This window comes from Macaca fascicularis, chromosome 3 (genome assembly GCF_037993035.2).
Source record: "Macaca fascicularis isolate 582-1 chromosome 3, T2T-MFA8v1.1".
Lineage (NCBI taxonomy): Eukaryota > Metazoa > Chordata > Mammalia > Primates > Cercopithecidae > Macaca > Macaca fascicularis.
This window is the reverse complement of record NC_088377.1, coordinates 53674377-53691128: the sequence shown is the minus strand read 5'-3', so window position 1 is coordinate 53691128 and position 16752 is coordinate 53674377. Positions and strand designations below refer to the sequence as shown.

The window sequence follows — 16752 nt, the reverse complement described above, 5'->3', positions numbered from 1 at the left end:
ACCATTGTACACCAGCCTGGGCGACAAGAGCAAAACTCAGCCTCAAAAAAAAAAAAAAAAAAAAAAAAAAAAAAAAAAGAAAAGAAAAGAAAAAAGAAAAATAAAAAAAGAAAGAAAACAAAAATATACCTTTCCTTCTAATCCTAGTACCTCTTATTCCTTTTACTTGTCATATTTCATTGGCTAAGATTTCTATTTTAAGGCTGAAAAGTGGTGGTGAAAGTAAACATCTTTGTCTTGTATGATATTGAAAATATTCCTTAAAAGTAATATGTAGTATGTTTATATAGGGTTATGATTTGGAAAATTCTGTATTATCTATAATGGCTTCCATTTCCAAATTTCCAAAATGCTTAATTATTGCTAAAAGTAAACTGAATAACAATCCAGGTAAAGCACTTTCTCGGGGGCTAACAGGCATTTCTCCCAACAGCTCTCTTGGGAGAAAATACATGAATAACCTTGATTTGTTTATTTGTTTAATTATTTTTAGATAATGAGAAGGAAAGATTATCAAGCATTGAAAAGATTAAACAGCTAAGAGAACAAGTTAATGACCTCTTTAGCCGAAAATTTGGTAAGTTTTTATATCTTTTTATATCCAGAATTCATATACTTAAAATACTTCTTTTTAAAAGAATACTTGGCTGGGCGCGGTGGCTCAAGCCTGTAATCCCAGCACTTTGGGAGGCCGAGGTGGGCGGATCACGAGGTCAGGAGATCGAGACCATCCTGGTTAACACGGTGAAACCCCGTCTCTACTAAAAATACAAAAAGAAATTAGCCGGGCGTGGTGGCGGGCGCCTGTAGTCCCAGGTACTCCGGAGGCTGAGGCAGGAGAATGGCGTGAACCCGGGAGGCGGAGCTTGCAGTGAGCCGAGATCGCGCCACTGCACTCCAGTCTGGGCGACAGAGCGAGACTCCGTCTCAAAAAAAAAAAAAAAAAAAAAAAGAATACTTGGCCAGGTGCATTGGCTCACACCTGTAATCCCAGCACTTCAGGAGGCCAAGGCTAGAGAATCACCTGAGCCCAGGAGTTTGAGACCAGCCTGGGCAACAAAGTGACCCCCAGGTCTGTAAAAAAAAAAAAAAAAAATTACTTTATCTTACAAGAAATTGATCTTGGCTGGGCGCAGTGGTTCACGCTTTTAATCCCAGCACTTTGAGAGGCCAAGGTGGGTGGATCACTTGAGGCCAGGAGTTCGAGTCCAGCCTGGCCAACATGGTGAAACCCTATCTCTACTAAAAATACAAAAAATTAGCCAGGTGTGGTGGTGCATGCCTGTAATCCCAGCAACTCAGGAGGCTGAGGCACGAGAATCGCTTGAAACTGGGAGGTGGAGGTTGCAGTGAGCTGAGATCGCACTGTTGCACTCCAGCCTGGGCGACAGAGCAAGACCCTGTCTCAGGAAAAAAAAAAAAAAGAAGAAGAAATTGATCTTTTTGTGAAAGAGCTGTGATAAAAATTAGTCAATGTGTCTTTTACAGAAGAGCTTTTGCGTGGTCGCATTGACTAATTACAATAATAATAATAGCTATCTTTATTTTACTGAGTGCTCACCTTGCGTATTATTTTTTGTGCTCAACATGTGTTTGATCATTTAATCCTCACATAAAACCTTTCAGGTAGGCGCCAGGATAACCCTCTGTAATGGATGGAGAAACTGAGTTTGCCTACTACCCATGCCAATTTGAAAATGTTAAAATTATATTCACACATCATAGTACCACTGGAAAATAATAATGACTGATTATAAGTATTGTCATTTGATGCTTCTAAGTTCTGGTTTAGGAAATGTAAGGAACAAACTCAGCTAGTTTTATTTGTGTTTTTGTTGTTGTTGTTTTGTTTTGTTCTGTTTTGAGGCAGGGTCTCGCTCTGTCTCCCAGGCTGGAGTGCAGTGGGGCGATCTCAGCTAATTGTAGTTTCTGCCTCCTGGGTCCCTCCCGTGTAACTGGGATTACAGGCATGCGCCACCATGCCCAGCTAATTTTTGTATTTTTAGTAGAGACAGGGTTTCGCCATGTTAGCCATAGCTGGTCTCAAACTCCTGGCCTCAAGTGATTCACCCGCCTCAGTCTCCCAAAGGGCTGGTATTACAGGTGTGAGCCACCGCGCCCAGCCAAACTCAGCTGGTTTTATGCTGCTCATCCTGTCACAGGTGAAGCAATTGGCGTGGATTTCCCTGTGAAAGTTCCCTACAGGAAGATCACATTCAACCCTGGCTGTGTGGTGATTGACGGCATGCCCCCGGGGGTGGTATTCAAGGCCCCCGGCTACCTGGAAATCAGTTCCATGAGGAGGATCTTGGAGGCAGCTGAGTTTATCAAATTCACAGTCATCAGGTAAGTGAGTCAAGAGAATGAATCTGGAAACTCTGACTTGCCCAAGGTGGGCACGTGGCAGCCCAGGAATGTCTGCCCCGTGACTTGGGCTGGGGGTTTGTTCCCGCAGTGACTTCATCATCTTCTGCTTCCTTGAGATGTATCCATGTCCTTGTTCCTCGGTGATCACGGGCAGCCCGTCCCAGTTGTAGCTCACACAGCACCTAGCATAGAGTTAACACTCCGCAAAAGTTTGTCCAGTCAAACTAAGTGGGGCCGGGCACGGTGGCTCACGCCCGTAATCCCAGCACTTTGGGAGGCTGAGATGGGCAGGTCGTCTGAGGTCAGGAATTTGAGGCAAGACTGGCCAACATGGTGAAACCCCGTCGCTACTAAAAATACAAAAATTAGCCGGGTGTGATGGCGGGTGCCTCTAATCCCAGCTACTCAGGAGGCTGAGGCATGAGAATCGCTTGACCTGGGAGGTGGAGGTTGCAGTGAGCTGACATGGCGCCAATGCACTCCAGCCTGAGCAGCAGAGTGAGACTCCATCTCCAAAAATAAATAAATAGGCCGGGCATGGTAGCTCAGGCCTGTAATCTCAGCATTCTGGTAGGCCGAGGCAAGTGGATCATTTGAGGTCAGGAGTTCGAGACCAGCCTGGCCAACATGGTGAAACTCCATCTCTACTAAAAATAAACATTAGCCGGGTGTAGTGGTACGTGCCTATAATCCCAGCTACTTCAGGAGAATCACTTGAATCTGGAATGTGGAGGTTGCAGTGAGCCCAGATGACACCACCGCACTCCAGCATGGGTGATGGAGTGAGACTCCGTCTCAAAACAAAAACAAAAACAAAAAGTTCGGTGCAGTGGCTCACGCCTTTACAGGTAGATATCTTGAGGTCAGGAGTTCAAGACTAGCCTGGCCAACATGGTGAAACTAAAAATACAAAAAATTAGTCGAGTGTGGTGACGGGTGCCTGTAGTCCCAGCTACTCAGGAGGCTGAGGCAGGAGAATGGTTTGAACCCAGGAGGCGGAGCTTGCAGTGAGCTGAGGTCGCACCACTGCACTCCAGCCTGGGTGACAGAGGGAGACTCTGTCTCAAAAACACAAAAACAAAATAAATAAATAAATAAATAAATAAATAAATAAATATTCTTCTGTAAAAAAATAAATAAGTAAAAATTTAAAAAATAACAAAACTAAGTGGCCAAAAGAGGAAACATGAGCTTGTCGCATTTATCAATGTGTCTCTCTCTTCAGGCCGCTTCCAGGGCTTGAGCTCAGTAATGGTGAGTATTCTGCCTGGTGAGAAGAACGTTCTGGCAATGTTGGGCCGCGGGAAGTGTCTGGGTGGGCGCTCAGGGTCTTTGCTTCCTTGAGACTGGGACCCAAGTACACGACCTTTGATGCATGCTTTATTTTTCCTGCATGTGATAAAGTTAGATAACTCTGTTACTTGAGTTTGATTAACCAGGCATTTTTTCTCATACAACAGTCTGAAGAAGCATAATGTATATCACACCATGAGTGTGATGTGTGATGTGGCACACTCTTTTTTTTTTTTTTTTTTTTTCTGGAGACGAGTCTCGCTCTGTCACCCAGGCTGGAGTGCAATGGCACAATCTCAGCTCACCGCAGCCTCCCCCTCCCAGGTTCAAGCGATCTCCTGCCTCAGCCTCCTGAGTAGCTAGGACTATAGGCGCGTGCCACCACGCCTGGCTAATTTTTGTATTTTTAGTAGAGATGTTTTTGCCATGTTGACCAGGCTGGTCTCGAACTTCTGACCTCAAGTGATCTGCCCACCTCTACCTCCCAAAGTGCTGGGATTACAGGCATGAGCCACTGTGCATGGCCGATGTGGCATACTATTCAAATGTGCTATGTGGCGGGGGCTCCCCTGAGGCCACCCGCACAGCTGCGCTCAGGATCACAGTACCGATCTCCTCTGTGTTAGTTGATAAATAGTGCCTGTTTGGCCCCCAGCCCTGCTGTAGTACCTCCCCACCTCTAGACCTTGGCTTGACCTCCCTACAGTGCTGAAGCAAAAGGGATTCCACCTGGTACAGCAGGGGCCCCCCAGAACCCTTCCAGTGCTGAGATTAGCATCTGTTCTTTTTTTTTTTTTTTTTTTTTTTTTGAGACAGAGTCTCGCTCTGTCACCCAGGCTGGAGTGCAGTGGCGCGATCTTGGCTCACTGCAACCTCCGCCTCCCAGGTTCAATCGATTCTCCTGCCTCAGCCTTCCGATTAGCTGGGATGACAGGTGTGTGCCACCACATCCGGCTAATTTTTGTATTTTTTAGTAGAGACAGAGTTTAGCCATGTTGGCCAGGCTGGTCTCAAACTCCAGACCTCAAGTAATCCACCCACCTTGGCCTCCCAAAGTACTGGGATTACAGATGTGAGCCACCGCACCCGGCTCAGCATCTGTTCTGATTGAGCAATGCCCAGGCATTCTGCTACTTAAATGTTCTCTCTTTTTTTTTTCCCCCTTCAACACTTATTTTAAGTTCTAGGGTACATGTGTAGGATGTGCAGGTTTGTTAAACATAGGTAAATGTGTGCCATGGTGGTTTGCTGCACAGATCAACCTATCACCTAGATATTAAGCCCAGTATCCATTAGCTATTCTTCCTGATGCTCTCCCTCTCCCTACCCACCCCCACCCTGTTAAATATTCTTAATATCTTCCCTGGAGCCCTTGCAAGTGAATCAGTATCCTGTCAAGTAGAATATGGAGAGGTGTTCTCACGAGCGTGAGTCAACCAGGGAACCTCCTAATGTAACATTTGAAAACCAAAGTAGGCTGGGCATGGTGACTCACGCCTGTAATCCCAGCACTTTGGGAGGCCGAGGTGGACGGATCATGAGGTCAGGAGATGGAGACCCTTCTGTACAACATGATGAAACTCTGTCTCTACTAGATATACAAAAATTAGCCAGGCATGGTGGCGCGTGCCACCACTGGGATTACTACTACTACTAATGAGTAGTAATCCCAGCTACTCAGGAGGCTGAGGCAGGAGAATCACTTGAACCAGGGAGTGGGAGGTTGCAGTGAGCCGAGATCGTGCCACTGCACTCCAGTTTGGCGACAGAGCAAGACTCCATCTCAAAAAAAAAAAAAAAAGAGAGAAAGAAAAAAAAGAAAACCAAAGTATTCTATTAAAATGCTCCATTCTTCTTCCCAAATGCATCTGATTGCTAAATGATTTTTTGATCTTTTATAATAGCTTTATGTATTTATGTTATTATTATTATTATTGGGGTTTTTTTAGAGACAAGGTCACTGTCGCCCAGGCTGGAGTGCAGTGGTGTGAACATAGCTTACTGCAGCCTGGAAGTCCTGCCCTCAGGCAATTCTCCCACCTCTGCCTCCGGAGTAGCTGGGACAGCACCACCATGCCCAGCTAATTTTTTTTTTTTTTTTTTGGAGAGACGGGGTCTCGCTATATTTCCCAGGCTGGCCTTGAACTTCTGGCTTCAAGCAATCCTCCTGCCTCAGCCTCCCAAAGTGCTGAAATTATAGGCATGACACTGTACAGGGCCTGAGTTTCTTAAGGTGCACTTTTATGTGTGTGTACTCTGGAAATACCTTGATTACCTGAAGGGTGGCCAGGTTCTTTACATCTAAAACACTAGCCCCTGTACACTTGAACACACTTATATGTATGAGTTTTGTGTGGTTCTGTGGCTATCACCCTTGTCGTCTGAGACTCACAGTAGGTAAAAATCATATGACTTTTCTGTGCTCATTTCCATCTCTGTTATTTCAAAGTTTTCTTGGGGATCAAATGAGAAAATATGTTAAAATGCTCACGCCTATAATCCCAGGACTTTTGGAGGCCAAGGCAAGAGGATTGCTTGAAGCCAGGAGTTCGAGACCAGCCTGGGCAACACAGCAAGAACCCCATCTCTACAAAAAATTTAAAAATTAGCTGGACATAGTGGCTCATACCTGTATCCCCAGCTACTTGGCAGGCCGAAGCAGGAGGATCACTTAAACTCAGGAGTTTGAGACAACAGAGAGCCATAATTGCAACACTACACTCCAGCCTGGGTGACAGAACAAGACCCTGTCTCTAAAAAGAAAATGCAAACATATTATCAAATAATTCCTGTTTAAACTGGATGTAACAAGCACAGCTATGTGCTGAACCTCATCAAAGGTGTCTTTTGTTTGGCTCATGTATTTTTAAAAATAAGGACGAGGCCAGGCATGGTGGCTCCTGTAATCTCAGCACTTTGGGAGGCCAAGGCGGGTGGATCGCTTGAGCCCAGGAGTTTCAGACCAGCCTGGGCAACATGGCAAGACTCCAGCTTTACAAAAAAAAAAAAAAAAAGAAGAAAGAAAAAATAGCTGGGTGTGGTGGTGCATGCCTGTAGCCCCAGCAACTGGGGAGCTGAGGTGGGAGGATCGCCTGAGCCCAGGGAGTTCCAGGTTGCAGTGAGCCATTATCACACCACTGCACTCCAGCCTGGATGACAGAGTGAGACTTTGTCTCGGAAAAAAAAAAAAAAAAAAAAAAAAAAAGGAATAGTGGCCAACATTGAAAAACCAGGCACTCTTTCATAAAAGTCAATCTTCAGATTTTCTTTAGAAAACCTGAAGATCTGGCTGGGTGCAGTGGCTCACGCCTGTAATCCCAGCACTTTGGGAGGCTGAGGCAGGTGGATTTCCTGAGGTCAGGAGTTCGAGACCAGCCTGGACAACATGGTGAAACCTCATCTCTACTAAAAATACAAAACTTAGGTGGGTGTGGTGGCGGTCGCCTGTTATCCCAGCTACTCAGGAGGCTGAGGCAGAAGAATCGCTTGAACCCGGGAGGCGGAAGTTGCATTGAGCCGAGATTGCGCCACTGCACTCCAGCCTGGGCGACAGAGCAAAACTCCGTCTCAAAAAAAAAAAAAAAAGTCAGATGCATTTGGGAAGAAGAATGGAGCATTTTAATAGAATACTTTGAGGCCGGGCGCGGTGGCTCAAGCCTGTAATCCCAGCACTTTGGGAGGCCGAGACGGGCGGATCACGAGGTCAGGAGATCGAGACCATCCTGGCTAACACGGTGAAACCCCGTCTCTACTAAAAAATACAAAAAACTAGCCGGGCGCGGTGGCGGGCGCCTGTAGTCCCAACTACTCGGGAGGCTGAGGCAGGAGAATGGCGTGAACCCGGGAGGCAGAGCTTGCAGTGAGCTGAGATCCGGCCACTGCACTCCAGCCTGGGCGGCAGAGCGAGACTCCGTCTCAAAAAAAAAAAAAAAAAAAAAAAAAGAATACTTTGGTTTTCTTTTTATTCTTTTCCTTTTTCTTTTTTTCTTTCTTTTTTTTTTTTTTTGAGACGACGTCTGGCCACAGCTGGCGTGGCAGCAGTTTGCTGGAGTTGAGGGTCAGCGGTCCCTCTCTGCAGGGTGGGTCACCCTCCTGTGAACCACACCCCGCCCCACCCGCTTCCTCCCTCACGTGCCTCATCAAGCATTTGCTGTTGTTTTCCTCATAGTAACGTTAAGAGAAAAGTGAAATATTTTTGTCTCCCTGTCTCTGTCAAAAGTGGGAAAACGAAAGATAGACCAAGAGGGCCGTGTGTTTCAAGAAAAGTGGGAGAGAGCATATTTCTTCGTGGAAGTACAGAATATTCCAACATGTCTCATATGCAAACAAAGCATGTCTGTGTCCAAAGAATATAACCTAAGACGCCACTATCAAACCAACCACAGCAAGCACTACGACCAGTATACGGAAAGAATGCGTGATGAGAAGCTTCACGAGCTGAAAAAAGGGCTCAGAAAGTATCTCTTAGGCTCGTCAGACACCGAGTGTCCCGAGCAAAAACAAGTGTTGGCAAACGCAAGTCCAACCCAGAAATCCCCTGTGCAGCCTGTGGAGGACCTGGCTGGGAACTTATGGGAGAAGTTACGTGAAAAAATCAGGTCTTTTGTGGCATATTCTATCGCAATCGATGAGATCACGGATATAAATAATACCACCCAGTTGGCCATTTTCATCCGCGGCGTCGATGAGAACTTCGATGTGTCCGAAGAACTTCTGGACACAGTGCCCATGACGGGTACAAAATCTGGAAACGAGATCTTTTCGCGTGTTGAGAAGAGTCTGAAAAAGTTCTGTATCGACTGGTCGAAATTAGTAAGCGTGGCCTCCACTGGCACCCCGGCGATGGTGGATGCCAATAACGGGCTTGTCACAAAACTGAAGAGCAGGGTGGCCACGTTCTGCAAGGGTGCGGAACTGAAGTCCCTCTGTTGTATAATTCATCCGGAATCACTCTGTGCTCAGAAGCTGAAGATGGACCACGTCATGGACGTGGTAGTGAACTCCGTGAACTGGATATGCTCCCGGGGACTGAACCACAGCGAGTTCACAACCTTGCTCTATGAGCTGGACAGCCAATATGGTAGCCTCCTGTACTACACGGAGATTAAGTGGCTCAGTCGCGGACTGGTGCTAAAGAGATTTTTTGAATCGTTGGAAGAAATCGACTCCTTCATGTCATCCAGAGGCAAACCCCTGCCTCAACTGAGCTCCATAGATTGGATCCGAGACCTGGCCTTCTTGGTTGACATGACGATGCACCTGAACACTTTGAACATCTCTCTCCAAGGGCACTCCCAAATCGTCACGCAGATGTATGACTTGATCCGGGCGTTCCTAGCAAAACTGTGCCTCTGGGAGACTCATTTGGCGAGGAATAATTTGGCCCACTTTCCCACCCTGAAATCAGTTTCCAGAAATGAAAGCGATGGCCTGAACTACATTCCTAAAATCGCGGAACTCAAGGCCGAATTCCAGAAAAGGCTGTCCGATTTCAAACTCTACGAAAGCGAACTGGCTGTGTTCAGCTCCCCGTTCTCCATGAAGATAGACAGTGTGCACGAGGAGCTCCAGATGGAGGTGATCGACCTGCAATGCAACACGGTCCTGAAGACGAAATACGACAAGGTGGGAATACCAGAATTCTACAAGTACCTCTGGGGCAGCTACCCGAAATACAAGCACCACTGCGCAAAGGTTCTCTCCATGTTCGGGAGCACCTACATCTGCGAGCAGCTCTTCTCCATTATGAAACTGAGCAAAACAAAATACTGCTCCCAGTTAAAGGATTCCCAGTGGGACTCTGTACTGCACATCGCAACGTGATAGAGAGAAAACTCCTGGCAGGACCCTATGGTGGGAAGGGCTGGAGTCTTCTAGGCCCAAAGGAGATGACAAAATGAATTATTTTTTTCTTTTTTGAGACGGCGTCTTGCTCTGTCGCCCAGGCTGGAGTGCAGTGGCGCAATCTCGGCTCACTGCAACCTCTAGCTCCTGGGTTCGAACGATTTTCCTGCCTCAGCCTCCCGAGTAACTGGGACTACAGGCGTTCGCCATCAGGCCCGGCTAATTTTTGTATTAGTAGAGACGGGGTTTCACCATGTTGGCCAGGCTGGTCTCGAACTCCTGACCTCAGGTGATCCACCCGCCTCGATCTCACAAAGTGCTGGGATTACAGGCATGAACCACTGTGCCCAGCCGACAAAATGAATTCTTAAACTTTTTTTTTTCAGTTTTTTTTCCACTTTGAATCAGAAATATAATCTGCAGTATCATACTTGTTTATATGACATTGTATGCCTCACTACTCAGTAAAAATCAAGAAAGTTTTATTGTAGTATTGGTACTTGACTTTTCTTATGACTGGCCTGTTTCATTCATTCACATTACCTGCCTGCCACCCTGATAGGCACTGTAGTTGGCATCTCAAAGTTTAAATCAATCAACAGAGAGAGAGGGAGAGAGATGTGTATGTTTGCTTTTTGGTTTTTGGGGTTTCTTTTGAGACGGAGTCTCACTCTGTCACCTAGGTTTCAGTGCAATGGCGCGATCTGGGCTCACTGCAGCCTCCGTCTCCCAGGTTCAAATGATTCCTCTGCCTCAGCCTCCCGAGTAGCAGGGATTACAGGTGCCTACCACCACGCCCTGCTCATTTTTGCATTTTTAGTAGAGATAGGGTTTCACGATGTTGGCCAGTCTGGTCACAAACTCCTGACCTCAAATGATCTGCCTGCCTTGGCCTCTCAAAGTGCTGGAACTACAGGCGTGAGCCACCACGCCCAGCCCGAGACATATATATTTGTGGAGGAGTATATATGAACACACATTTATCTCCTGTTCCCATATGCGTGGTGTCCCACATGGTCTAATATGTTTCCAAGTTTCAGGAGAAATAGTTGAAAACATACAGACATACTATAATCCTATGTCATCTGTCTTTGCCTTCACCCGGAACCAGAAAGGTCAGTTTTTTTTTTTTGTTTTTTTTTTTTGTTTTTTTTTTGTTTTTTTTTTGAGACGGAGTCTCGCTCTGTCGCCCAGGCTGGAGTGCAGTGGCGCGATCTCGGCTCACTGCAAGCTCCGCCTCCCGGGTTCACGCCATTCTCCTGCCTCAGCCTCCCGAGTAGCTGGGACTACAGGCACCCACAACCGCGCCCGGCTAATTTTTTGTATTTTTAGTAGAGACGGGGTTTCACCGTGGTCTCGATCTCCTGACCTTGTGATCCGCCCGCCTCGGCCTCCCAAAGTGCTGGGATTACAGGCGTGAGCCACCGCGCCCAGCGAAAGGTCAGTTTTAAAATGGAAAACCCGGCCGGGTGCGGTGGCTCAAGCCTGTAATCCCAGCACTTTGGGAGGCCGAGATGGGCGGATCACGAGGTCAGGAGATCGAGACCATCCTGGCTAACACGATGAAACCCCGTCTCTACTAAGAAATACAAAAAACTAGCCGGGCGAGGTGGCGGGCGCCTGTAGTCCCAGCTACTCAGGAGGCTGAGGCCGGAGAATGGCGTGAACCCGGGAGGCGGAGCTTGCAGTGAGCTGAGATCCAGCCACTGCACTCCAGCCTGGGCTACAGAGCGAGACTCCGTCTCAAAAAAATAAAAATAAAAAAAAAATAAAATGGAAAACCCCAGAGCCAGAAAGGTCAGGTTTAAAATGGAAAACCCCAGAGCAAATAACATAGGCTCTGTCTATAAAAGTTAGACAAAGTAAGTTGAGGTTTAGAGGTTCTCTTTTTTTTTTTTTTTTTTTTTTTACTTCGAATAATTACAGAAAAGTTGTGGCCAAGCACGTGGCTCACACCTGTAATCCCAGCACTTTGGGAGGCCAAGGTGGGTGTATGACTTGAGGTCAGGAGTTCGAGACCAGCCTGGGTAACATGGTGAAACCCCCATCTCTACTGAAAACACAAAAATTAGCTGGGCATGGTGGCGCGCACCTGTAATCCCAGCTACTCAGGAGGCTGAGGCAGGAGAATCACTTGAACCCAGGAGACGGGGTTGCAGTGAGATTGTGCCATTGCACCCCAGCCTGAGCAACAAAGTGAGACTTTGTCTCAAAAATAAAAGTTACAAAATTAAAATTGTATGAAAAATACTCACATGCCCTTTAGCCAGACTCTCAATCGATAACATTTTACCCTTGTTTCATTATTCGATCACTTTGTCTGCCTCCCCCGTTCCCTCCCTCTCCCTCTCACTCATATGTGTGTATGTGTGTCTATAATCAGTGCCTGTGGTAAGTGCATATAAGCAAATGTCTATGAGTATCTATGATATGTGTATAAATGGATGTGCATTATTTTCCTGGATCGTTCAAGAGAAAGTTACATATATCATTTACCACCAAATACTTAAGTGAGTCTTTTCTGAGAACAGGGATATTCTCTTACACAATCACGTTTCCTTTACCAACTTCAGTAAATTGAACATTATTGCAATTATTTTATCCAGTTTACTGTTCACACTCTAGTTTTCTCTGTTGACCCAATAATATCTTTCCCTTTTTCATTTTTGGAAACAAGGAAATGGTCTGTCTGTTGCCCAGGCTGGAGTGCAATGGTGTGACCTTGGCTCACTGCAACCTCTGCTTCCTGGGTTCAAGTGATCCTCCCACCTCAGCCTTCCAAGTAGCTGGGACTACAGGTGCGTGCTACCACGCCCAGCTAATTTTTGTGGTTTGTTTGGTTTTTTTGTAGAGACGGGGTCTCCCTTTGTTGCCCAGGCTGATCTCAAACTTCCGGGCTCAAGCAATCCACCTGCCTTGGCTTCCCAAAGTGATATCTTTCCCTTAACAGAATTTTTCGGCCAGGCGCAGTGGCTCACGCCTGTAATCCCAGCACTCTGGGAGGCCGAGGCGGGTGGATCATGAGGTCAGGAGATCGAGACCATCCTGGCTAACATGGTGAAACCCCGTCTCTACTAAAAATGCAAAAAATTAGCTGGGCGTGGCGGCGGGCGCCCGTAGTCCCAGCTACTTGGGAGGCTGAGGCAGGAGAATGGTGTGAACCCTGGAGGCGGAGCTTGCAGTGAGCCGAGATCGCGCCACTGCACTCCAGCCTGGGCGACAGAGCGAGATTCCGTCTCAAAAAAAAAAAAAAAAATAGCATTTTTCTCCTGGCAGGTTATCATTTGAAGGCCTGTGTATGTGTGTGTGTAGTCTCTGGAATTAGTGACACAAAATTGTGAATACTTTCCAGATTGGGGGAATTCATGTGATCAGGATGGAGGAAGGCTGTGGATCTCCACCTAATGATCCACTCAGGAAGCAATGGAGAAAAGGACTTTGATACAAATGACAGGGAGTGCAGGAGGGAGAGAGCAACCCCCAGGCCAGCAGCCCAGTTGGAGCCGAGGTGCCTATCCTCGGACACAGGAAAATGACCCCCCTCCAGGCAGTTCCTGTCGTTGACTTCAGGTACAGCTGGGTCTGGCAAGCTCAGTGCTCTTTTGGAGAAGGAATCCCAGATGGGCTGGTTTCTAATGGGAGTTGGAGGGAAGCCCAGGTCTTGGCAGAACTGAGCACTTGTTGACACCACATATCAGAGGTGTGGCCGTGCAGCAGGACCAGAGCAGCCCCCACTGTTATAGACAGGAAGCTGAAGCTCAGAGTGGCTGAGTGGCTTGCTCAAGGTCACACAGCCATTATAGGAGTTGTGAGGATTCAAACCAGGGTCCATGTGACTCCAAAGTCCATGTGCCTCACTCTTTTTTTTTTTTTTTTTTTTTTTTGGGATGGAGTGTCGCTCTGTCGCCCAGGCTGGAGTGCAGTGGTGCGATCTCGGCCCAATGCAACCTCCGCCTCTCAGGTTCTAGTGATTCTCGTGCCCCAGCCTCCCGAGTAGCTGGGATGACAGGCATGTGCCACCACGCCCGATTAATTTTTGTATTTTTTAGTAGAGACGGGGATTCACCATGTTGGCCAGGCTGGTCTCGAACCCCTGACCTCAAGTGATCCACCCGCCTCGGCCCCCCAAAGTGCTGGGATTACAGGCATGAGCCACCACAGCCGGCCCATGTGCTTCATTCCTAAGCAGCCACTGTACCTGACACGGAGACCTAGCAGGTATCTGTCTTGCAGCCTCTGCCCTCATCATCTGTCATGTGTGTGGCTCCCTGGTGGTCTACTCATCAGATGACAGGGAGGGGACAGTAGGGCTCAGCCTAGGCTGCCTTCCCTTGGCCGGGCCATTCATGAAGCTGTTCTGCTTTGAATCAATTCCCAAGGCCCCAGGATTCCTTCTTTTCCCTGGAATGTATGTTGGGACCAGGATGGCTTGAGATATGATGGCCACTGACATGCACTGTCACTCATGGGACTGAGCTAAGACTTGGGGACTGACTGAATGGGTGAGAAAGGTTTTTCATTTGTTTTTTTGAGACAGTCTTGCTCGGTTGCCCAGGTTGGAGCGCAGTGGCAGGATCTCAGCTCACTGCAACCTCTGCCTCCCGAGTTCAAGCAATTCTCCTGCCTCGGCCTCCTGAGTAGCTGGGATGACAGGCGCCCCCCACTACACCCAGCTAATTTTTGTATTTTTAGTAGAGACAGTGTTTCACCATGTTGGCCAGGCTGGTCTGGAACTCCTGACCTCAGGTGATCTACCCAACTCCACCTCCCAAAGTGCTGGGATTACAGGCATGAGCCACCAAGCTTGGCCGGGAGAGGTTTTTAGAAGGGCAATGGGGTGTCTGCAAATGAGAGCCCTTCAGAGTGGTGTGGTCAGGGAGATGGGCAGGGGCCCAGCCTAGGAATAGGGGCTGGATTCGGTGGGTCTCTGTCAGTTTCCAGGAGCAGGGGTTGTGCTGCATCTGTCCCAAGGCCCCAACTTCCCATCCCAGGATGGGCAGAGGAAAGAGTCAATCTCTCCTCCAATACAGGCCCTGGGACTAGGGGCCTACGGCGGGCCCCGGAAGCCAGACCCCCCTCACACTTGCCCGGAATGTACCTGTGTGCCATATTCATATGAATATGAATTCCATATTCAGCCCCAGGCCTGAACCACAGATCCTGAGCTCTGCAGGGTCAGGATAAAGTACTGGATCTGGAGGGCCTTTAGAATCAAAAAGAAAAGCCTGGGTCAGCCGGGGTGACTCACGTCTGTAATTCCACCACTTTGGGAGGCCGAGGCAGGTGGATCACCTGAGGTCAGGAGTTGGAGACCAGCCTGGCCAACATGGTGAAACCCCATCTCTACTAAAAATACAAAACATTAGCCGGGCCGGGTGGCGGGCACCTGTAATCCCAGCTGTCCTGGAGGCGGAGGCAGGAGAATCGCTTGAAACCGGGAGTCAGAGGTCGCAGTGAGCTGAGGTTGCTCCATTACACTCCAGCCTGGGTGACAAGAGTGAAACTCCTTCAAAAAAAAAAAAAAAAAAAAGAAAAAAACTGGTTCCACCTCCCAGTACTGTCACTTTCTTGCATTACTGTATAAACAAACCACTTAATTTTATGAGCTTTGGTTTCCTCATCCATAAAATACCTGCCAGACAGTGTTGATCTCAGAACTGGAGATGATGGAATGAGCCTAGCACTATGACTGGCCTCAAGAAAATTGTTGGCTAAACAGAGGTGCAGCCCTTAGAGCAGGCAACTTTAGTTTTTTTCTTCCTTCCTTGTGGGCGTGGCTTCCCAATCACCCACCCATTGAGAGGCCTCCTCCCCAGCACGCTGCAAGCCCACTTTGAGGGAACCAGAAATATACAAAAACCATGGGAAAACATTTGGTCAGGACCTCAGCTTGGAAAAAAATGAAACAATCATGAAAATAAGTATTTTGTTTTTTATATGTACATATATTTTTTATATTTATTTATTTATTTATTTATTTTTGAGACAGAGTCATGCTCTGTCGCCCAGGCTGGAGTGTGGTGGCGCGATCTTGGCTCACTGCAACCTCTGCCTCCCGGGTTCAAGCGATTCTCCTGCCTCAGCCTCTTGAGTACCTGGGATTACAGATGTGTACCACCGCACCCGGCTAATTTTTTTGTTGTCGTTGTATTTTTAGTAGAGACAGGGTTTTGCCATGTTGGCCAAGCTGGTCTCGAACTCTTGGTCTCAAGTCATCCGCCCGCCTTGGCCTCCCAAAGTGCTGGGATTACAGATGTGAACCATTGTGCCCAGACTTTAATTTGTTTTTTTAGAGACAGGGTCTTGTTCTGTCACCCAGGCTGAAGTACAGTGGCACGATCACAGCTTACTGCAGCCTCGAACTCCTGGGCTCAAGCAATCCTTCCACCCAGCCTGGGACTACAGGTGCACGCCACCACACCTGGCTAATTTTTAAAAATGTTTGTCGGCCGGGCGCGGTGGCTCACGCCTGTAATCCCAGCACTTTGGGAGGCCGAGACGGGCGGATCACGAGGTCAGGAGATCGAGACCATCCTGGCTAACCCGGTGAAACCCCGTCTCTACTAAAAAATACAAAAAACTAGCCGGGCGAGGTGGCGGGTGCCTGTAGTTCCACCTACTTGGGAGGCTGAGGCAGGAGAATGATAGGAACCCAGGAAGCGGAGCTTGCAGTGAGCTGAGATCCGGCCACTGTACTCCAGCCTGGCCGACAGAGCGAGACTCCATCTCAAAAAAAAAAAAAAAAAAAAAAAAAATGTTTGTCGCGACGGGTCTTACTGAGTGGCCCAGGCTGATCTTGAACTCCTGGCCCCAAGCAACCCTCCCACCTTGGCCTCCCAAAGCACTGGGATTAGAGGCATGGTATTTTATACTGTATTTAATAAAAAGGTTATAACTGCAACTGAACAAGCAGAAGGGGTGAGGGTTGGTGATTCAATTTCCCACAGCTTTGTGTGATAGCTTTTGGTGCTAGGCTTTTCCAGCAAACCAGGGTCTGCAAAAATGCAGAACTAGTTTAGAGCTGCAGTGGTTTTCTTTTTTTTCTTCTTCTTTTTCTTTCTTTTTTTTTTTTTTTTGAGACAGAGTCTCGCTTTGCTGCTCAGGCTGGAGTGCAGTGGCGCAATCTCGGCTCACTGCAAGCTCCGCCTCCCGGGTTCACGCCATTGTCCTGCCTCAGCCTCCCGAGGAGCTGGGACTAAAGGCGCCCACCACCGCGCCCAGCTAATTTTTTGTATTTTTAGTAGAGAC

The 16752-nt window shown here is 47.8% G+C and overlaps 1 protein-coding gene across 11 annotated transcripts in view; it reads left to right on the top strand.

Moving 5' to 3' along the window:
* The window catches only part of LOC102140528 (general transcription factor II-I repeat domain-containing protein 2B), a 61864-nt gene extending 51870 nt beyond the window's left edge, over nucleotides 1-9994 (top strand). For 3 of the 11 annotated variants that reach the window (XM_074034812.1, XM_045389739.3, XM_074034811.1), the window contains 4 exons: nucleotides 494-577; nucleotides 2163-2346; nucleotides 3593-3621; nucleotides 7880-9994. In XM_074034812.1, coding sequence (XP_073890913.1) covers nucleotides 494-577; nucleotides 2163-2346; nucleotides 3593-3621; nucleotides 7880-9483 — 1901 coding nt within the window. In that variant the 3' untranslated portion in view covers nucleotides 9484-9994. Of the gene's footprint in view, nucleotides 1-493; nucleotides 578-2162; nucleotides 2347-3592; nucleotides 3622-6109; nucleotides 6426-6921; nucleotides 7080-7879 lie in introns of those variants that run through there. The other 8 variants (XM_074034819.1, XM_074034816.1, XM_074034817.1 and 5 more) reach the window with 4 other exon arrangements.
* Nucleotides 9995-16752: the final 6758 nt, after the last annotated feature.